Below are 22864 nucleotides of genomic sequence, written 5' to 3' on the forward strand. Positions count from 1 at the left end.
GTCAATTGTTAATGTGACCCCTTTAAACCCCACCGTCCCTCTCTTGCAGTATTGTCAACACATTATCAGTGTGTACAAGAGAGACATTTACAAAGGGAAGTGTTTATTTGAAAGAATTTGCTAAAGTTTTTTTTTTTTTTTTTTGATAGTGTCCCATGTGCAAATAAAAAAAAAAGTAGAAACTTTTTATGAAGCTACTGTATGAGAATGCATGTTTATTTTATGTTTTTTCACAGTATCATATATTTTGTGATACTGGTTCCATTTAACAGTGCACACATGTCCATCATGAAGAGAGAGGGACTAAGTGCTAGAAAATCAATGTCAAATCACATCAGAGTGTTTCTTAATTGTCTGCATACTCACATTTATCACAGTCAACATGATTGAGATGAATGAGCACCACCATCTCATCCATTCAACTGCATTTTCTCCTGGATTGTAACACATAGGAGAAAAGTGTAAGCATTAGATCAGAATATAACTGGCAAACACAGTATTTTATCTTTTGACTTTGAGTTTTGACTTACCTTTCTTTGAGCCGTAGTCACTATAGTCAACATCACTTCAAGTTGAGGTAACTCTTTTTGACTACAGATTCATGAACATCAAATAATACAAGTGCAGCACATTGACAACAAAGCAGATAAAGTATTAGTGACAGTGAAATAAATCAAGGCAGACAGAAAAACTTGGAGAAACACGCGCATACATTTTTTGGCATATGTGTGTAGAAATGCGATTGTCTGTATGTTTGAGTCTATCAGTGAAGTCTATCTCTAGTTCTTTGATGTTTTGTGAAAGACAGTCTTGCTCAGATGAAAGAGAAGATAAAACCCATTATCTGAAATTTGACTGGCAGTACATAGCCACCCTGAAAATATACAACACAATTTAAAGTTTCCCACCTTAAAATGAGTTTTTCAGAGGTGAGGCTTTCTACAGATCTTAATCTTTCTATCCAAAGAGCACATTACGGTGAGTCCCGATTCATGGTGTAGTCACTGAAAAGGACTCTGGGGTGGTTCTCACATTTGAATGTGACATTCCAATCAACTGCCTATACTAGATATACTAGTAAGTACTTTGATTTTGAAGTAGATTTTAAATAGCGGTGTCCAGCCGTTGTAGGACTTTGCCTAATTGTCATAGGGCACAGTGTGTCACTATATTATCCCAACAAGATTTCATATCAGACCAGGTGTAGTTCATTCCCCTATTTGAAGTAATTATACCTCAGTGCTTAGTCTCAAGAAGCCTCACCCAGGATTCACACTAATCAAAAAAGTTGACTATAGAGCTGAAATTATTGTTTGAGGAGACTGTTGCACAAAGAGCTGACACAATGTATCGAGCATATGAGTAAAAGAAGAAAAAGCAATAGCAATAAAAAACATCAGAAAACGTCAGAGTTGTAGTCGGTTTACAAGTGGCCATGCTGCTGCATGGCCACTTGTAAACCCTACCAGGTCACATTAGCCTTAAAGGGTTAGTGTTTTGCCATTGCTATCCTACTTGTTGCTGTATGGCTAGATAAGTTTCAGTATATATTAGCAGGACCCCTAGATATAGATATAACGCTCATTTACAATGGTGCCCTGCAATGCACAACCAAAACAAGTCATATAACAAAAGTGTAAAACCAACAATCTTATACCAAACATAAATACAACACAAACACAAGACAAATGATATATGAAATACAAAAAGAACAAAGAAAAAGAGAGTAAGTAAGAACATTAGACAGGGATTAAACAGATACATGAAGAAAAACAGGAGCATTCATTATATAAAACATCGTCCAACAGAATCTTAAAATGTTCTAGGGTTAAAACATTTTCTAATTTAAGGGAGTCCTGAAGCATATTCCACATATAAGGAGCATAGTAGGTGGATGCAGTTTTTTCCAGCTCTATGTTAATACAAGGGATATCCAAGGTAATGCATTCTTGTGAACGGGTACAGTATCCCATATTTCTAAGTCTTAAAAGTGATGATAAATAAAATGGTAGTTTATTTAACATGACTTTATAAATAACAAAGAGTGTTCTTCCTTCCGAGTGGTAAGTGATGTCCACCCCACTTTCTCATAGAGGATACAATGATGGGTTCTAAAACTGTCACCTGCAATAAAGCTAAGAGAACTGTGATATGCAGCATCAAGGGGCTTGAGGGTATGGGCCAGTATATGACATCATATACTGGCTTCCACGCTTCACACATTTTTCACAAAGACTGTTCAAAACCTCAACCCTTGAGGACAATCCAGCTTTACAGCCCCCAATAAGAAAAACTAAACACCCATGATAAGTGGCCAGTAGTTGGAGTTTCCCTGTGCACAGCCGGTAATGGTTTTTATGTAATTATGTCCATGCTCAGTCACAGCCAGTTCTGTAAAATGGGAGATTAAAAATCTTTTTCTCTTGGCTTGTCCTGACCTGTAAGAAAAAGAAACTGCAGTTTGTGATTTAAATTCCTAAGAAAGGTATCTCAGTCACTTCCACTTTATTGCGCATCACTTGTTCTTCATGAAGACAGTAAACATTTTCACAGATAAATGAAAGTAGATAATTGGTTCCTACATCATGACTGTGCCTATTCACATATTCTGTATAAGGATTTGCTGGTTCTCACTCTGTAGGAGAGGCATCTGCTGAAAAAGGAACCTCTGAATTTCAGAACGAGAGGTTGAAAGCGGAGTAGGAGAGCAGATTCTGTATCTGCTAGTAGTTTATTTCAGAGAGGAAAGACTCATGCTTATTTTGGACCATCTCCGCTTGCAGCTGTTAAGCATCTGGTCTCAATGATCATGCTGGAATGAATGAAAATCTCAAAAGCCATGAAGGAAAGACACTTCCGTGATCCTTTTTTTCCCTCAAGTGACAAACAGGTGCCCTTTTGAAATAGGATAAGTAGGGAATACAACGGCTTCGTTCTAGTTCTTAGGAACTGTATCAGTTGTTAGAGTAAAAAAAAACATCTGCTGTGAGTGAACATATTGCACAGTATCAGGTGTTCAAGCTTAAAGTTTGTTTTTCTTTTTTCTACTGTATATGTTGCTTTTTTTATGTTTCTGAGCTTTCTCTTGTCCATTTTTTTCAGTTTGATAGTGGTTTCAATGTCTGTTTCACTCCAGTATGTTTCAGTTCAGTCAGCCAGCTCATGTGGAATGTATTTATGATATGAATACAGAGTTGATATTTTGCCGTCTTGAATCTGACCTCATCTCTGCAAGGTAACACCACCACAGCAGAGATTGGGGAGTGAAGATATTAAACTTCTGCCCCAGGGGGACTCAAACATACAAACCCGCAGGTGCATGCTGAGGTGGAGGTTGAGCTTATCAGATGCAATATTAACAGCAAAAAGGAGGAGCAGAAGGAGAAGAAGAAAGTATCAGAACTGCATTAATACATTAATACAATATAAAACCATCATCATACATGTGCCAAGAAGACAATTAATTCACAATAAATGCAAATACTGCACGTGGGTAGATGAAAGCAGTGCGTATAAGGGCAGAAATTAGCACCTGTGGAAACCAAGACATCGACCACAAACAAATCTGCAAGAGATGAATAAAACAGCCTGAAGCACACACACAGGTTACAGTAACAAAAGCTTGCTCATGATGAACAGCAGTAGCAACAAATGTGGTAGCATGTAAGCAGTGGATCATGGCAAAGAGAGGCAAAAGAGTGGGAGTATTGAGTAGAGTATGTCATGTGTAGCAGCACAGCTTGAAATGTCTGCTTAAACTAGCTCGAAGGCTTTTCTTTATTCTGTATGTTGAAGCATGTCTCACCTAATAAAAAAAAAAACATAATATATCCCCTTCTGTCCTTGATCTACTTTTTTCCATGCAGTATGCTACAAAGATAAAATACTTGAATCTGGCGCCTATGCTTGTTAGTGACAATATCTACCTTTGTGCGGATATTTTCTATCCTAAACATCTTCTTATATACTCCACACATTTGATGGCAGTACTAATACAGTCCCTAACCAGTGTCGGTACTGTGCTCTTTCCTCTGTAAAACTGTATTATGTATAATTCATGCATGTGCTCTTCTCTGTTTTGTAGGCAATATATTGGACAGTATGCTGCTAAGAGCATCCAGTAAAGAGGCAGTAGAGAGTGGGAAGGAGGCGAGTGGCAGCACAGCTCCTGCTTCATCCTCGCAAAGACTACTGTGGTGTCACTGCTATCACCACTGCCCGGATGATTCAACTAATAATACATGCAGGTAAGCGGTAAAGGTACTCGCGCGATATTAAGTTGCTGCCCTCTATCTAAACCATCCTGATGTCTCAAATAATAACTGCAACTAGGTTTGAACACAAACAGTACCTGCACCTATGATTGCATTAACAGACAGTGTTTCCATGAAATGATGTTATTGGTTGCTTTACTTACTGTAGCTAAATCTTGTTTTCCAGGACGGATGGCTACTGTTTTACCATGGTGGAGGAAGAGGGAGGGGTACCGGTCCAGACTGCAGGTTGCCTGGGGCAGGTTGGATCAGAGTTTCAGTGCAGGGTGAGTAGATGACTGCAACATTACAATCTAATTATCTCCCACCCATCTTGTTTTCCCATCTCATTTGTGCCTTCCATCTGAGATCTTTACAAAATGTTGAGCTCAACAACTTAGCATGGTAAGGCAGAAAATTTAGATCTAACTGTATTTGTTCGCACCTCTTGAGATTTTTTGGCAAAATTAAATCCAATGTAGCAACTTAGAATTATTTTCATTGTTGATTCATTTTTCTGATTATTTAGTAGCCCATCCTCATGAATGTTGTGCATTTGAATATTTAACTCTATAAATGGCTTAAATGATTAGTCAATTGCCCAAATGTGTTGATTATCTCTGCCAATTAAATTAACAACTGGAAACAGAAAGCATAAAAAGGTGAGAAAACAGGAAAAACAATCACTTTTCTGTCTTGCAGGACACATGGAGCTCACGTCAAAGGAGATCACTGGAATGCTGTACAGACCAAGATTACTGTAACAGAAACCTGCATCCTACACTGCCACCACTCAAGCCACCTCGTAAGTTTCTTTATCTGCTCTCATCGCTCCATGTCTCTTTTTCGCCAGTGAAACACAAGAACAATTATAAAGAGCCACTTGTACACTAGTTGGCAGGTGACTGTGACAGTGTGGAAGTGACAGCGATACAGACGGGACCAAGAACTGTGACTGATGGTGTTAGAGCACACAGGAATCGGAGATAGAGAGATCATGACATTGTCACATAGTCAAAGACAGCTAAAGCTGAGGAGACAGTGGGAGTTACTGTCACATTTCCCCACACTGAGCTCACCAAAGCTGCTGGGTGTCAAGAGGATAGTGAGGTCTCTGCTGTGTACAATATTATACTCTATGTGTGTGTGAGAGTCTTTTTGTGTATGTGAGACAGTAAGCCTAGATTCCCAGGGAAATCACAAGCCCCAGCAGATACCGAGGGCAGAGTCATCAATCTGAAACCCTATCATAGGGGATCAGGATGAGAATTCATCGACTCGACTGAGGGCTTCCTCTCTCTGTTGAGGGAAAGGACTGTGTGCCAGAAGAAAATGAAAAATTGATGAGTGAAATATGATTTGTACTTGATTTACTGTACACTGGTTCTTTCAAGTGACTTGTAAGGATGACTGATTACTTGGTTAATTTTCTCTTTCCTTTCCATGTATTTATTGTTTTTGATTTGGTTGTTTTTTTTTCTTCCTTGGTTTCAGCTTAAGTTTCTTAAGCAGAAAATGATTCCATCTTGAGAATGTCCAGTTGATTCACATTATTGTGGATTATTGACTAAAAGAAGAGGTAGAAGACAAATGTGTTGTAGGATTTTGTTTTTCTTGCTTACAGACCATTCCTTCTTGTCTCTTCATATCCTCCTCTCTTCAATTCCATCTTTCTTTTCTTCTGTCACCACCCTTCCCTCCCCTTTTTTCCACCCTTTTATTCATCTGTTCACCTCTTCATCCTCCTCCCTCTCCAGTCTATGTAGATGGAAAGATCCACCACATGGCCTTGTTGATCTCAGTCACAGTGTGCAGCATCATACTAACTGTTATTATTGTCCTCTGCTACTTCAGGTAATTAAATCTAACTGTTAAACAATCACATATAAACCCAGAGTCACTCACACACATCCAATTATAATACACATACTGTTCACTACGGTGCATATTTCTTTTCCCATTTGTTTATGGTATTTTTCCTGTGTAAGAGGGTATGTTGAATAATTATGTGATTTTACAGATATAAGCGCCAGGTGTCTCGTCCTCGGTACAGTATTGGTCTTGAACAGGATGAGACCTACATTCCCCCAGGAGAATCTCTGAAGGACTTGATAGAGCAGTCGCAAAGCTCTGGCTCAGGCTCAGGGCTCCCTCTATTGGTGAGATACCCAAAGTGCACACATAGGTCAGGATCTGAATAGTTCATCTAGAAAGACATCACTTAACCTTTGCCCACCTTTTGCTCTTCCTCAGGTGCAGAGAACGATAGCCAAGCAGATTCAGATGGTGAAGCAGATAGGCAAGGGGAGATATGGAGAGGTGTGGATGGGCAGGTGGAGGGGAGAAAAAGTGGCTGTGAAAGTTTTTTTCACCACTGAGGAGGCCAGTTGGTTCAGAGAGACTGAGATCTACCAGACTGTCCTGATGAGACATGAGAACATACTGGGTAAGACTTTTTTCTTTCTTTTGTCACGCTGCCTGTCTCTCACGTGTAACATTTTGCAAAGCTGCTCCCTCTGGGCCTGTTTTCGTCTGTACGCACTTCTTTGCTGCTCTATTTGTCTGTTTCTCTTCATCTTTCCCCCTCTGTACTACATCGCTTTAAACAAAGTGTCCAACTGAGATTTGAAGTGACAGATGATAAAGAAGTCTTTCTAGTATTCATGGTAGAAGTGATCCTAAATTATAAATTATGACAAATGGTGTATTGATAGAAAATTGATGATGATGATAATTATACATAGATAATGATAGAGGGATTTTATGTCTTGGTTTTGTAGCAATAAAACAAAAAACATACTGACAATAAATCGTCCCTGCAAACAACACTTACTAAGAATACACCATTGTTGGAGTTGGACTTTGTCCATTCTTAACTATGCTGCAACACAAAGCAGCACCATACTACAGTGCCAAAACGGATCAATTATAGCCAAGAGAACATACACCACAACTAATTATAAACTAGACAACAACAGACTGCAAACCAAAGCTTGCATAATTAAATGCCACAAGATGCATAGTAATTAAGTAGTGGGGCAAGAGATCACTTGCCAGTAAATTACAAGACAGACTAAATACTTTAGTGCATATTGCTACGTTCTACAGTTGATAATACATGTTTCAATATGAATGGAACACTAAGATCTTAAATAATAATAATAATAATAACTTAACTTACTAATAACTTAATGTCATCAAATCCACTAAAAAAGACAAACTCCAACATTAACTAACTGAGGTCTCATAAGCAGAGAAAACCGGCTGCTGAAAACATCAGATGCAGCACAGAAGACTACACTGTCAAATTTAAAGACTGATATTCAGCGCAGGCAATGCTAGAGCTTCTCAAAAGAGAGTGAAACGTTGAAGTTTAAAATGACTTAAAAATGTTTGTAAAAAGTTTACTGACATTGTTATATGTGTGCTGATGTACTGATTTTGCATATTGTTTAGTTGGTGGGTAACTTTTGTTTCCCAACATTATTTATTTAACAGTGGTACCATACAGTAAAACTAAAACTAAGTAAAACTGTCATCTCTTATGCATGACATGCATTCTCAATTCTCATTCTCACATTAGGGGCTCCGTTGGTTTTTACTAATCTAGAACCTTTAGTTATTTATAAAAAGTTTTAAATATTTAACAGAATTTCAGAGACCTGTCTATTCACCACAAAGCAGAAACAAGAGCTGTCTGTTCTGCTCTGCTTCTATGATTAAGCTTAATTGATTTAGCTTCTCAGTGTTTTCAGTGAGGACAGAAGTTATTTATATCTGCCTTAATTATCTGAGCTAAAGCTACAAGGGAACCCATTAGACCATTGGTTAGACTAGACTGCCTCCTCGACTCCACTGAAACCCACTGGTTATTAAATTCTTTCTCTCATCATCCTCCCCACCAACCCCCCCACTCCATCCATAGGTTTTATAGCTGCAGATATTAAAGGAACTGGCTCTTGGACCCAACTCTACCTAATCACCGACTACCATGAAAATGGCTCTCTGTATGACTACCTCAAATCAACGACTCTAGACAATAAAGCCATGCTGCGACTGGCCTACTCGTCTGTATCAGGCCTTTGTCACCTCCACACTGAGATCTTTGGCACACAGGGCAAACCTGCTATTGCTCACAGGGATCTGAAGAGTAAGAACATACTGGTGAAACGAAATGGGACCTGCTGTATAGCTGACCTGGGACTGGCAGTCAAGTTCATCAGGTGAGTGTGCGCTGTTAGTGCTATTCAGCATACAAAGATATGCTTGCATTATTTGCTTAAATATCCATCTTCCATTTTTTTAAACTTAAATATATAGTTTGCTCAATTTAAGCTCTTGCGGAGGGTTGGAAATGAATCGATGAATCAATGGGTTGAGCACTTGTCTCCAATTAATAATGATTACTTTGATCTCTGATTCTGTAGTGATACCAATGAAGTAGACATCCCTCCCAATACCAGAGTGGGTACGAAGCGCTACATGCCTCCAGAGGTTCTGGATGAGACTCTGAACAGGAGTCATTTTCAGTCATACATCATGGCAGACATGTACAGTTTTGGCCTCATCCTCTGGGAGATTGCTCGGCGTTGTGTGTCAGGAGGTATATAAACACACTTTGTATGTATTTATGGCAATTTGATACAGTTTTGGAAACTTTGAAAACATTTTTTTGGGATCTAATTTGACTAAATTTATCAACACCGTCATTGTCAAACAACACATGAACAGACTGATGTTCTCCTGAAATTATTTTCATAGGTATCCTTGAAGAGTACCAGTTGCCGTATCATGAGTTGGTCCCTACAGACCCTTCATATGAAGACATGAGAGAGGTGGTCTGCATCAAGAGACTACGGCCATCCTTCCCTAATCGATGGACCAGCGATGAGGTGAAATATGCTACATATACACACATACATGCACAAACACACACAGTGGTGAACTGCCTAACATTATTGTGTGTCTCCACAGTGTTTGAGACAGATGGGAAAGCTGATGACAGAGTGCTGGGCTCACAACCCAGCCTCCCGCCTCACAGCTCTGCGGGTCAAAAAGACACTTGCCAAGATGTCAGAATCACAGGATATCAAGCTGTGAGCGGGCACTGCCAGGTGTGTGTTACACACATAGAAAGGGCACTAATAATCATGCTTGCTCTGGTCCAGGCTGACCAATACCTTTTTTCCTGGGGAAAGGAGGTGAGACAGGAAGCAAGAAGATCACATGGGGATTGCAGGATCACAAAGTCCAGAAACCCACAACTCTGCAACACAAGTCCCCATTGGAAAATTTATGACAGGACTAAGGTGTTTTACTAAATTAATAAAAAAAAAACCAAGACAACAGGCCTTGTGAGGCCCTGTTCTGTCCATCAGAGAAGATGAGACAATTTCATTTCAGACTAGTGAGAGGACTCTAAAACCAGATATAGGTTCCTGTCCACATGCTCCAAAGGCCTTGGAGAAAGAGATTGAGTTTGACCTGGCATGGTAGCTCCAGAGTTACACAAACAAGCTACTGACCAGTGAGTGGAATACTATATCACTGCTTTCTGTGAAAGCTAACTTACCTGTAGATGAAGATCTGATTGATAGAGCGGAAGGGATGTGCTTAAAGGCAATCTGTAATTGCAGCATGACACCTCCTTTCAAAACACTGTCACCCCACCACTGGCTTTATGTTTTAATTGGATTGAACACATTGTTGTCACTCTCAAATTGACTGCTTTTGGTTACAAGGACTGACACTATGTGAGAGGGGGAAAAAAGTGTATTTTGAGGCTTTAAAAGTTTTGTTTATGCTGGTAATGTTTGTAGACACTGAAGAGAAGATATACCTGTATTTTTGAGTTGTGATGGGTTATGAAAGTTGTAAAAGCGTATTTTCCATGTAAAACTCAAACTCTTTAAGACTATATGTGAAAAATAAAGTTTATGTCCAAATGAATTCTGGATTGAGGCTCTAAAGGCCTCTTTGTTTCCTTGCCTTCCAGTGGAACTTGTATTAAAAATAAAACCTGAGTGGGGAGAGGAGGTATTACATTAAGGGAGCGCGCTAAGCAGAATGGTGCCATCCGTAGGCGTGTCACAGCAATTACAGGAAGGGAAGTCTGCCAAGGCAATCAGAAACTGTTGTACACTAACTGTAGTGTTGCATCCTTCTTGATGATGTAGTTATCTATTATAACTGTGTGGAATTGTGCCTGTGTTAGTTTAGGGGTACCAGAAGACATTTGTCATGGGGTACTTCTATCAGAAAAACAAAGTACCCTCGGTACTTATGTATCGTCAGTCACTCTTTATGTGTGTTTTAGGCAGCTGTTGTTAGCTGCTGCACCCAAACTGGACCAGAAGTCTTCACTTTGAAACTGTCAAACAATGTTTTGAAAAACTGACTGTTCTTGGCAAACACCCCCAGCCATCCCCAAACGATCACACCACCAGAGTACTGTGGACATCACATGAGGTTGCCTCATCTTAATTAAAGTACATGTAGAATTGATTCACCGTAATAAATCAATTCTACATATAGCTGTTTGCAGCTGTCACACTGAAGTCAAATGGCAGCTGACTCATAAAAAAAAAAATCCATCATCTGGCTTCTATCAGGCAAATTTCTTCAGTAATTCAAACTATCACATTATAGCAGTCAAGTATTAGGAAGCTTAAACGGCCTTATTGCCTCAGTGTGAAGTGGCTCTCCAGGTAAATCTGGACACCTTTCATCACCACGCTCAGCAGGCTATTAGGTCTTCCACTGGTCTGCCGTCACAGCAGTGCCAGTTGAGATTTCCCTCAACTGGAACTAATCGATTCATTTTCAGCTTGTAAAACTCTTGATAAACTTTCCTACAAAGGTCAGTGAGTTTCTTTTTTGGTCTCTGCCAACTCAAATAAAGGGCTGCTCTGTCACCGTTGGAGGTTTGGGTGTGTCAGATTTGTTGTGTTATAAATGCCCTTTCTTTCCTCTTGGGTGATGTGCGTTATTTAATCTGTACCTACTGTAGTTGTCTGTGAGAGAAGGTGGTGTTTTTATTCAGTAAAAGGTTGAACATTCCCCCAATAAAGTGTTTCACTCATCCACATGGCTGATGCACAGTTTGTGGTGGCTGAATGAGGTGCATACTAACAAGTCACTTGGCAGCACCTCTTACTGTTAAGGCATGCTCTCCATATTTTCTTTGTTAAAAAAAAAAGTGGCATGCCTCATTACAACCCGCCGGTACTGCTGAGCACACAGCATGTTAAACAGTGACACCATAAGGATTTTCTTTTTCAATTTCCTCCCCTTGAGGCTACAACATCCAACACGATTCAGTCTGGAACCTGTAAATGTGAATTTCACAGAAAATAAAATCAAACACACCAAATGTATATATTCATGGTTTACAAATTACATTTCTGATCATTCCCCCTTACCTTATAGGCTGTATTCATAGTACAGCACACTAAGTGGAACAGTTGTGAAGAAATAAGCCACCAAAGGCACTACACATTTTCAGTGTTGCTTATAAATATAATTTAATTGTCTTAAAAATTCTTTCTTACACTTTGTACAGAAAACAATTAGAGGAGATAGAGAGGCGAGCATTCAGCAAGATTGAGCAAGATTCATGAAGCGTGCCAGAATTAGCTAAAATGGAGCAACACTACCCCGCCCTAATCAAATAAAATCACCCCTGATAGTAACATAAAAATGCACTTACAAGCACAGCTATAGTTATAGACTTCTATCATGATAACCAATGCCAAGTTTGCATAGTAGACACTGCTTTTACAAAAAAGGAAAGAAACTTAAATAAAAACTTGAAACATACAAACTAGTATCTAACTGTACTGCTCTTTTTTTATATTCTGAAATTTGCCAAATATAGCGGACAGTACACAACTGTACATACTGTGGATAGAAAATATTTTTACATACTTTGATATCTTGACATTACTTTCTTCATTTTCACATCGTGGAGGATCACCTTCTGGAGGCTTACATGTGCCCTCCTAATATGAAAACTCCCTTTTTCAGTCTACTCCTTTAACAAACAGTCTATCCTGCTGGTGAACTGTGGACTTGTGGCAAGGATCACATTTTGAGTGAAGTTACACTGTACCTGGTAACTGACATTTCTCAAGAGATTGTTTCCTTGCACACGTTTCATCAGTTCAATGTTTGATCTTGTATGCCTTTGAATAAGTCAGGGATGTTGATGATCACATTGTATGAAAGAGACATTGTCGTGACTTTTGGGTTCATGTTTTGTTCTGAAACAAACTGAATTAATGACTCGATGTTTTAGGCTTTTATCCTCATAAATTTAACACAACTCTTTCCTTCGATTTCCCCACTTCTGACACCAGACGTTGCATCTAAAAAACATACAAAACATCCACTCTGTCATTTAACAATACACCTTATGTAATTTAGTCAATAAGGCTGTCCTATATGAAAATGTACATATTTGAGGCCTCCATGTCTACCACGTCTGGTTTTACACCGATACAAGAGGTCTGATTTTTAACTCCCACACATCTGATCGACTGAACAAAGAAAGAAAAATCAGTGGGAACATCAATGCCTCAAGGTTTCCTCCTGTATAGACAGCCACAAGATGGAATCTGTCATGACCAGGTAAAGATCTGACCTTTTGTACCAGTGTTAACTCAGCCTTTACCTACTTTATAATATCCTCCTCAGTATCTCCTCTTACATACCTGATGTTCAGTTTCATATGGCATCTCTCCATAGGTCAGAGCAGAAATATCTCAACTCCAGTTTTGGAATATTGTACATATATTTCCTTTGAACTGAATTTTCATGTTGTCCTTTGCATTGTGAATAGAGTTAACATCCTCAAAGACATCTGACAACTATTCAAAAGACAACAAAAATAAGGCTTTTCTTTCCCCAAAAGCTTTTTTTTTGAATTATGCCTTTTCATCAGACACTGTTGACCCCAGTCAGTACATACATCTGAATTGTATGCCTTGAACAGATAGCCTTGATTGGCAATGTTTTTCTGCAAGAAACAAATATATTACACTTCATTTTACATGGGCCCCGTTACTTGGTATCTTGATTTTCAGCTCTAAATTGCAACTTTGTCAACAAATACACCATGAGTTGGAATGTTAGTTGCGGAGAGAACATAGTTTCAGATAAAGGGCAACTAACTGATATGTTACAGATCCCCTCCCCCTACAGTTCACACCTATAAAAACAGTACAATGGCAAAAAAAAAAAAAAAAAAAAGTTAATGTAAATAACACAATAATGATCACTGAACAAAAATATTATGATAATACAAGGTCATTAGGACAAACATGATAATCATGTATTTACACATTTCAGACGATCAAAAATGTAAATGCTGTTATTCTTCAAAGGCCACAGGATGGTGCTAGTGACCCGCAAAGTCATAGTGGTGATCACATATGAAATCACATGTGGCCTGATGGCAGTAAACTGACATCCTGGGATGATGGGACACCAAAAATATGACAGAAATATATATATGTAGTCTATATATATATATTCTAGAAACTTAAAATATGATAAAAATCAGTATATATTGGGTACATTTAGCGGTAATGAATGACATCAGCTGTATTTAATTCACTATCACGTTACACTATGGTACTTTGTATATTACTGTATTTAAAAAGTCTTGTGGTTTCATTACTAGTTTATCCCTTTTTGCCTTTTTTCTCTGAGTTGAACCCTGTCTAGAAACAAGCCCCAGCAATCTATCAGAGAGAATCCTGGATTTGAGTTTTTGTGGTTAACCGAAATGTGGTAGCCATGGCTGGAATTCCCCACACTGCATCTACAGAAGTCTACATCTGTACTGCAGCTTTGTCCAAACAATGCCTCTTTAGGGAGGAACAGAGCAGCAGCAGTACTGCAGAGAATATGTTAACACGACTTCAGTAAAGAGATGCATTTATAGCTTTAAGATCGTCTTGCTTTACACTGGCTTGTGGTGAAACTCCCAATAAGTGCAGAATCTTTCTTGCTGTTTGCTTTTTTTCAATTGCAAAACCAACTTATTATAAAATATACTGTGCATGAGAATGAATAGCTGACAGTCTGCATATTTTCCTTGTTTATCTGTTTGTCATGAGTGCAATTTTAAACATACCTCAAAACAGACACTTTCACAAGTCTGTCACTGCCGTACACTGCTGAAAACAGTCAAAATATAATCTTACAGCAAAATATAAAATCAGCTTTTACCTGTTTCCATCAAGAGTGTTATCATCTTTGGACTGGCATTTTTAGGGAAAGTAGAAGCAAAAGTCATGGTGTGTAGACAGCAAGTCCAATTGCCTTTGACTTAGTACCTCTAGATATCCTAAAATTTTAATCGAAGGAAATCTAAATCTAGCCAAAGTGGGAAACTTTTGGGCTTGTTTCTGGTCAGGATCTTTGATTGACAGTCACTGTGTAGCAAATTCTGTTAGCAGGAAATGATCCACACATATGGACAGCAGAATACATAGAGCGTTCCCTAGGAAACGATATAAAGACAACAAACTGTACTGGCAAACATGTACAGCCAAGGCTCACAAGAGAAGAGTGGGATCATTTCCTTATCTCCCATCTCTCATTATCTCTTTTCCATCTTGCTCTTACAGATGATCACCTGCCGGTTCCTCCATTGTTTTATCTCATCCCTCCCTTTCATAATCAGTTTAGCTACTGTCTGTGTTTACTCTCGTCTTCCTGAAGAGTCTTGTCTCTCACTCACACTCATTTTTTCCTCAATCTACCTTCTCCCACTCTTCTGTAATCTGTTTAGGTTCTCTCTCTTTATGACTCTGTTCCATTCCTATAGAGGTTTTCAAGGTCAGTGCCTCTGTTGCTCCCTTTTTCTTGTCTCTGCTTCCCTTTGTTCAGTATAAAGTAACAGCGAGAGAACAACTGGTGTTACACTAGACAAGGTCTTTTTTTTTTAGGCGTGTGTATGTTTTGTTTTTTTTTTATTCCTGATAGACTCTGTTTGTGTGGTAGGTAAGGTTATCTCTCCTTCAGTCACAAACGACACTGCAACATCGCGGAAATACACGCACACACAAAGATACACACACAGTTTCAGCACTGTCTTTCCAATTGCCGTCCTCTTGATCTGTCTGTTACCATGTTGGCATGATTACTATGGTTTTTAACCAATGCTCAATCACCATGGTGACAACTTTTCTTTTGCTCACATCAGATTTGTTCATTGCCCTTGCTGCATGTGTCAACCATAGAGAATTCATGTGTAATCGTCTTCGGAATTCATTGTCACGGTAACCATGTTGCTTCGTCAGTGTTCCGTTGTCATGGAGGAGAAGTTACTGTCATGACGACCCATCTCTTCCAGCACAGCGGCCAGTTCATTTAGGTCTCCATCAGGGAAGTGCTGGGCCTCCCAGAGATCCAGGATCACCCCTGTCGGACTGGACTTGGTGGCAAAGTAGTTCAGGTATCTGCGAAAAACAAGGAGTAGATGAGGGACGAAGATATGGTAAATGTTGTGAAATGATAACCAGTTATGTAATTGTAATCATTTTTCTTGACAGCCTATTTGGAAAGTTAAAATAGAATCAAGTGGTTGCATTATCACCTTGAAAATAACATAGTTTTCATTTTAAAGTCAAAGAAGAATGAGGAAACTGTTGCTGTATAGTGCACATTCCAGTGTGTTTGTAACAAGAGTAAAGAGTCCACAGACACACAAGTGGCTCTGTGAGGCTGTGCTTAGGTACAGCAGTGCTTTGAGCTAAATGCTAACATGAGTGTGCTAACAAACAGGACTGCACAACAGTCACTTTGAGTTCCAAGTTTAGTTCCTGAGATTAGTTCCTCTGGTTCCAAAGTACCTGGAACTTTAAGTCAGAAAGGGGCTATAGTCACAGCAACAATGCTATCATGCTGATGTTTAACAGGTACACGATGTTCACCACCTTAGTCAAGTGTGTTAGCATAATGGCATATGCCAGTTAGCACCAAACACAAAGTACAATAGAGGCTAATGGTAATTTCATTTGTTTTGCAGATATTTATTCATAAAACTTTTTTAGAAGTTTTTTTTTTTTTTTTTTTTCTAGACTGGCTGCTTCATGAGTAGTCTGACTTACACCTCAAAATGTTGTTTAAATGTATCGACAGGGCCTGATATCTGTAAAGGCCCTTTTTCATCATTTTAATTTCTTGCTTTTCTGCTAGATGGCACCCCGCCAATCTTCTGCCTACTAGTATACAGACTCCATAAGCCCAATATTGATTTTATCAGTGAATTCCCTGATCTCCTCTTCCACATTGCTCTGAAATACGACAATATTCTCATTCTCGGAGATTTCAACATCCATATTTGCTGTCCCTCCAAAGCCAGGACCTGTGATTTTATAAACTTACTTGAATCCTTTGGTCTCCAACAATGTATAAATGATCCAACCCATGTTAAAGGCCATACTCTAGATTTAGTTCTCTCCTCAGGTCTCTCTATATCCAAACCTGTGATAGAAGATTTTCAATTATCTGGTCACAGGGCAATCATTTTTGATCTTGATTTGCCACACACTTCTCCTGTCTGCCCTCCTCTTCTCTGCTCCTGCATAGGTTTGCAGAAATCTATAGAGAGGCACCTATCACTACCAATATCAAGGCTTCACCATCTCATGTGAGCACAGAGAAACATGTCTCACTATTCAACAGCACTGTTTTGGCCACCCTTGACTCTGTGGCACCGGTCAAAACTAAAAAATGTAAGCCTTTGGCCTCACTGTGGCATAATAACATTTATACTAGAGAAATGCAGCACCTTCCACAGAGCAGAGGTGGAAGGGGGATAAATTGCATATCTCATTTTAAAGTCTGAAGCATCTCTTGCATAAATACCAGCTGGCTCAATACTTTTCTAATCTTATTGACAAAAACTGTCACAATCCCAGGGTACTTTTTAGTGTGTTAAACTCTGTCACCTCCTCCACTCCCACCTCCTACTTGGAAGCATCTGTCTCCAAATGTGAGGATTTCCTAAACTTCTTTAGAGACAAAGTACATGAAATCAGAGCTAGTATTATTCCAAATGTAAATATCTATTCCATCTCCTCTGTGAACACTGCAGTTATACATTCACTTAATTCCATCACTTTACCAGAACTTTGTCATATTATTTCTTCTATGAAGACCTTCACCCATTCTCTAGACATTATTCCATCTAAACTCTTCAAAGACGTTATTGGCACCATTGGCTCCAGCATTCTATCAGTTATCAATAGCTCCCTGGAAACCAGTCGCGTTCCCCATTCTTTCAAAATGCAGCGGTCCAGCCACTTTTTTAAGAAAACACAATCTAGATCCTTCAGTCCTCAATAATTACAGACCAATCTCCAAACTTCCTTTCCCTTCTACTATCCTTGAAGAGGTAGTTTTTAACCAACTGTTGTCCCAACTGGCTCAAAACTGCAGTTTTGAAAAATTCAAATCTGTTTTCAGAGCTCTTCACAGTACTGAATCTGCATTACTGAGAATAACTAATGACCTCCTTCTAGCTGCTGATTCAGGTAACTGTTCCGTCCTCTTGCTCCTAGATCTAACTGCAGCCTTTGACACAGTAGATCATTCTTTTCCTTTCACAAGTTAACCCAATGGGCAGGGGTCTCTGGTTCTGCCTTAAACTGGTTTTCTTCATATTTGTCCAACAGATCTTTCAGTGTCTATATTAGCAACTCATCTTCTTCCTCAGCCCCTATCTCCTGTGGTGTCCCCCAAGGTTCCAAATTTGGTCCAATTCTCTTCTCCATCTATTTGCTCCCGCTAGGCCACATCAAAAACACAACATTTCTTTTCACTTATGCAGATGATACACAGATCTACCTTCCCCTTGAGCCTAATAACTACAACAGACTAACTGACCTCAATAACTGTCTTTAAGACATCAAATCAAGGATGGCTGCAAACTTTCATCAGCTCAATGAGAATAAATCTAAAGTTATTTTATTTACACCACAGCTTTTGGCCAACATTATTTCTCCTCATCTTGGCCCATTGGCCTCACATAAAAAGATCTTGGAGTAGTATTCAATTCAGGATTTATGTTTGACAAATCAATCTGGTAGTAAAATTAAGCTTCATGCAGCTCAGCAACATCTACAAACTCAGATCAATTCTCTGTACTTCTGACCTCGAGAAAGGTATCCATGCTTTCATATCCTCCCACCTTGATTATTGCAATATTTTGGTATCATTCAGTCTTGTTTATCTCATCTCCAACTAGATCAGAATGTAGCAGAAAGAGTTTTGACAAAGTCAAAGAAGAGGGAGCATATTAGTCCCATTGTTGCCTCTCTACACTGGCTGCCAGTTAGCTACTGAATCGATCTTAAAATCCTGATGTCTGTCTACAAGGTGTTAAATGGTTTCGCCCCTTCTTACATTGTCCCTATATCACTCTGTCAGAGAACTGAGATCGTCTGACCAAACACTTCTGTCTGTCCTAAGATCCAGGATTAAGTGTTATGGGGGACAGGATTTTCTCTATTACTGCCCCAAAACTATGGAATTCCATCCCATATTCCCCCACTATTGAGATTTTACAGTCATCTTAAAATGCACTTTTACTCATTAGCCTTTAACTGTGCCTAACTTAACCAGCTCAGGTATTTCTCCTGAAGTCTCTGTAGGTCTGTGTTTTCTATGGACTCTGTGTGACCGTCTTCCTTTACTACCATTATTATTATCATTATCACTCTCATTTTTCTTCTTTTCTGTTGTGTTTGTTTCCTTTTGGTTTTGTTTTCCTCTGTGTGTGCTGTAAAGCCCTTTGGATCAACTGTGTTGTGTGCGAAGTGCTATATAAATAAAGTTGAGCTGAGTTGAATATACCAAGACTGATAACCACGTATAAACCCTGGATTAAATCCTCAACAACTCATCATATAAAATGTAATGGGTGAAGCAGTCTAGAAATGTTGCCATTGTGAAGGGTTGGAAACATTTTTTTTTTTAAAAAAAGGAAGACATTTTGAAACTGCAAAAAAATGTGCCAACAAGTCCACAGGGAGAATAGTTTTTATAGCAATGGTAAATACTAAAGCTGTTGAGAGTCAAGTACACAATGGTTGCTGAGGACAAGTCTGATGCTGAGCCATCTGTGACAAAGATCTCAATGCTGCTTTAATGTGGAAAAGCCATCAGATTTGAGTCCCATGGGGATAAAAATGAGACATTCTGTTCCCCTGTAAATCCTGTGATTGTACTGTTGGCACACTCTGGTACTGCAAACACAACCACAGACATGTACATCACTTGTCTGCTCCTTTCTGTCACATTCTCCTCCTGCAGTTTCTCTTTTATTTTTCTTATTTTCTTTTACTGAAAACATTTAACAAAACTTTTTTCATGACTTTCTTCCTTACTTTGTTTCTTCCTTTTTCACTTTCTGTCTCAGACTGTTGTTCAGAGAACTCAATAGCTGAGAGCCCCCTTTATATGTGTGTGTGTGTGTGTGTGTGTGTGTGTGTGTGTGTGTGTGTGTGTGTGTGTATGTGTTGTGGGTGACTTTCCACCAATGCCATTTACAATTTGTCTCAGTACAATAGACCAAAAAGTTCACAATTATATGTGTTTGTATCTGTGTGAAAGTGGGTACAGCTCAGGTTTCACTGCTTGTGTATATATGAATACAAAAGTTGAGGAGAGAGGGCTATGATGGCAAAGCCTGAGTCATATTTTGAAGTAAGAACAGACATGATGACGCGGCAGTTACAAGAGCAGAGAGGATAAAAGATGGTATTTCCTTGTTAGAACATTTTATTATTCTAATTTTGAAGAGTAGCTTTTAGTGGAAATGTGGAAGTAAACAACAATTTGGCTACAGTGCCTGTCCATTTTCACCCACTGATCAGGAATATTTGGTGCCCAAATTAACAGACTACATCATGAGCTGGCTGCCTGTTGGGACAACGAGGTGCACTTGTGCCCAATTATCCTCTCAATATCTGCCTCTGTTTCGGTAGCTGCTGGTAAATGAACCTCCAGACTGAATCATTGAGACACACATCTGGGGATAGAGATACTAAGGATGTTACCTGTGAGTCAGACGCAAACAGAAAATTGAATTGTTACAATTTAGGTGCATGGGAGTCCAGCTATATCATATTTTACTCAAAATCTACAGGGATGCAGATTCTTAATACTGAAATGTGTTCATGGAATTCCTTTACAGAAAAAAATATAAAAAAAAAGGTACAATTAACTGATTTTTCACATTATTAGTAGTGAACATGATTATGCATCTTCTATAATCCCATCAGAGTAATGTGTTTCTTTGTATGTGTTATTGTATTTTTCTTTTGTAAGAAGAAGATTAAGACACCATCTTAATGTGCCAGGACTCATCACATTTGAATTCACAGAAATCGACTCAGTTTTTCTTCTGAAGTGGTGAGACAGGCAAACTGGATGAGCCACAATCCTATTTGAGAAGAGTGTTTTGTGACTAAATTATGCTCTAAATCAAATGACTAAGAGAAGCACTCTCAAATAAATGACAAAAATGTATGTGTGTGTCACCTGTCAAGGTTGAGTTTGTGGGCCAGCATCCTCCAGTCGTTGCCTCTGGTCTGTGGTGCATCCAAACTGCCGCACAGCTTCTGTCTGATGGATAAAGGAATGCGAAAGGCATTGGGCCCCACTAAGGTCGTGATATTACTGGCAGGGTCCATCAGGGATGTGTCTATGCACTGGACCTCCTGGAAAGACAGAAAGAAATACGTCATCTTTCTGCAAAAGTTGAATTCATGGAGACATTAGGTCTCTGTTCTGTAAATCAAACTAAGCATACTGTAACTTCTGCAGTTAACACAGAAGACAAGAGGAATGGACTTGGACTATATGCTGAAATCTCTTAATAGATATTTTACCTTTAAGAAAGAATCATAATGTGCATCTATGTGGTGACACCATGAAGTTGAATCAATCCTATTTCTACTCAAATACGACTCTGCCTTGGCCCTTCTGGCAAAGATTCTGCACATCTCTCTATGCTGCTTGCCTTTGGTGTGACCAGTTACAGAGTTTCCCAATTAATACAAGTGAGAAACAAACACAAAAATCTGCTTCCAAGCACTCTCTCTCCTCTCACTGCCGATCTCTGTCACTTTCTCTTTCTAAACCTTCATCCCATTAATCTGCCACTCCTGGGCTGCTAGGAGGCAGCGGTCTAATGAATGTGGCTTGGCAGAGAGAAACAACAACTGCCACTGTTGATGTGAATGATTACTATTTACTGCATCTACTTAGCCCCAATTTACAGCAGAAAGCTCTCTGCTGCTGGAGATTGAATGATTGATGCAAAGGAACATCTCCATTTCTTTGTTGACATAATAAATGCTTTAAACCTGCTTTACTTTCCATTGTTCAACATGTAGGACACTGCTGGCTGATTGAAGGTCTACAGCTTTTTATTTAATGCATGCACAAAGAGACTCACTGAATATTGCTTTAGCTATTCAGCTCTAATTACCCTACTTGCCAAACATCCCATGTGATCACAGTAATTATTTTGCAAGACTAGGTATGGACTATTTAAAATGTATTACAACTTGACAAAATACTTAATAATGCTGTGACAAAAGTGTCATTTCCACTGCGCCCCTGTTGCACAGCTACTGCTTTGCCCCTAAATAAGTTTAGGGAAGGCAAAGCGGAGGATTTTTGTTTGGATGAAGGCAGAGGGCATGATGAAGTGAGTAGAGATGCACATTAGATTACATTTCTATTATGCTTTCTTTCACTGTGTGATTTTGCACCTCTGACAATTTAATAACTGCATTAGCAAAAAGACAATCATCAAGTTAAATCATCACAACTTTAACTGGATGTACACTTTACAGGCAAGTTATCAATAAGAATTGATAGGCGAGTCATTGCATTTGTTCACAAATTACTCCAACCCCCTTTTAGACTTGGGCAGAAAACATTATATAATATGTACCTACTAACCACAAACATGGCTATATTGCAATTTAGTGGTCTGAACTAAATAATCCTAATTGCATATACATGGGAACAGCAATATCATTGAATTTAAAATTAACCAGGACAATATATCAGCTGATTTAAGGTATTGGAGTATATGTGAACTGATCCATTACCTGAGATACATTGTGATCAGATTTTTTTACAATGAAACATCAATATCAGTATCAGCCTCAAAAATCCCCTATATCTTCATTGGTTGCTTTTAGTTTTTAAATGTATTCAATTTAACTATCTTTCATACTTAAAACAGTTTCTAGTTCCATTTAGATAATCACTCTCACTTAGACACACTCAACACCCTTTCTTTTTTGTGCCTATAATCTCAAAAGAAAGGGAGACGTGCTTCTAAATTTAAAGCACCAGCAGACTGTTTGCCTGACTCGGTCAGACCCATTATTTCTTTTCATTCTAGAGTTTGACAATTTTATTTACTTTCTTTTCTTTTCTTCTTTTTTTTTAGTTTTTCTTGTTAGTCTTGTGCAGATGATGGTCGTAAGAGAGATATGGAGGTTTAGGATTTTGTGAGAGCCCTGTTTGTGTGTGTGTGTTTTGTTGATTTATTATTATTATTATTATTATTATTA

The 22864-nt window shown here is 38.8% G+C and overlaps 2 protein-coding genes across 11 annotated transcripts in view; one reads left to right on the forward strand and one right to left on the reverse strand.

The window, feature by feature from the left end:
- bmpr1ba (bone morphogenetic protein receptor, type IBa) overlaps positions 1-10202 on the forward strand; it is a 72524-nt gene extending 62322 nt beyond the window's left edge. For 5 of the 6 annotated variants that reach the window (XM_042422075.1, XM_042422073.1, XM_042422072.1 and 2 more), the window contains 10 exons: positions 4085-4247; positions 4441-4540; positions 4956-5058; positions 6011-6107; positions 6274-6412; positions 6507-6699; positions 8179-8476; positions 8681-8856; positions 9015-9145; positions 9228-10202. In XM_042422075.1, the coding sequence (XP_042278009.1) occupies positions 4085-4247; positions 4441-4540; positions 4956-5058; positions 6011-6107; positions 6274-6412; positions 6507-6699; positions 8179-8476; positions 8681-8856; positions 9015-9145; positions 9228-9353 (1526 nt within the window). In that variant the 3' untranslated portion in view covers positions 9354-10202. The remainder of the gene's footprint in view (positions 1-4084; positions 4248-4440; positions 4541-4955; positions 5059-6010; positions 6108-6273; positions 6413-6506; positions 6700-8178; positions 8477-8680; positions 8857-9014; positions 9146-9227) is intronic. The other variant, XM_042422074.1, reaches the window with a different exon arrangement.
- A 1557-nt stretch (positions 10203-11759) lies between these two features.
- The window catches only part of LOC121904321 (netrin receptor UNC5C-like), a 210685-nt gene continuing 199580 nt past the window's right edge, over positions 11760-22864 (reverse strand). For 4 of the 5 annotated variants that reach the window (XM_042422000.1, XM_042422002.1, XM_042421999.1 and 1 more), the window contains 2 exons: positions 20811-20989; positions 11760-15721 (listed from right to left, as the gene is read on the reverse strand). In XM_042422000.1, coding sequence (XP_042277934.1) covers positions 15559-15721; positions 20811-20989 — 342 coding nt within the window. In that variant the 3' untranslated portion in view covers positions 11760-15558. The remainder of the gene's footprint in view (positions 15722-20810; positions 20990-22864) is intronic. The other variant, XR_006098207.1, reaches the window with a different exon arrangement.

Source organism: Thunnus maccoyii, chromosome 9 (genome assembly GCF_910596095.1).
Source record: "Thunnus maccoyii chromosome 9, fThuMac1.1, whole genome shotgun sequence".
Classification (NCBI taxonomy): domain Eukaryota; kingdom Metazoa; phylum Chordata; class Actinopteri; order Scombriformes; family Scombridae; genus Thunnus; species Thunnus maccoyii.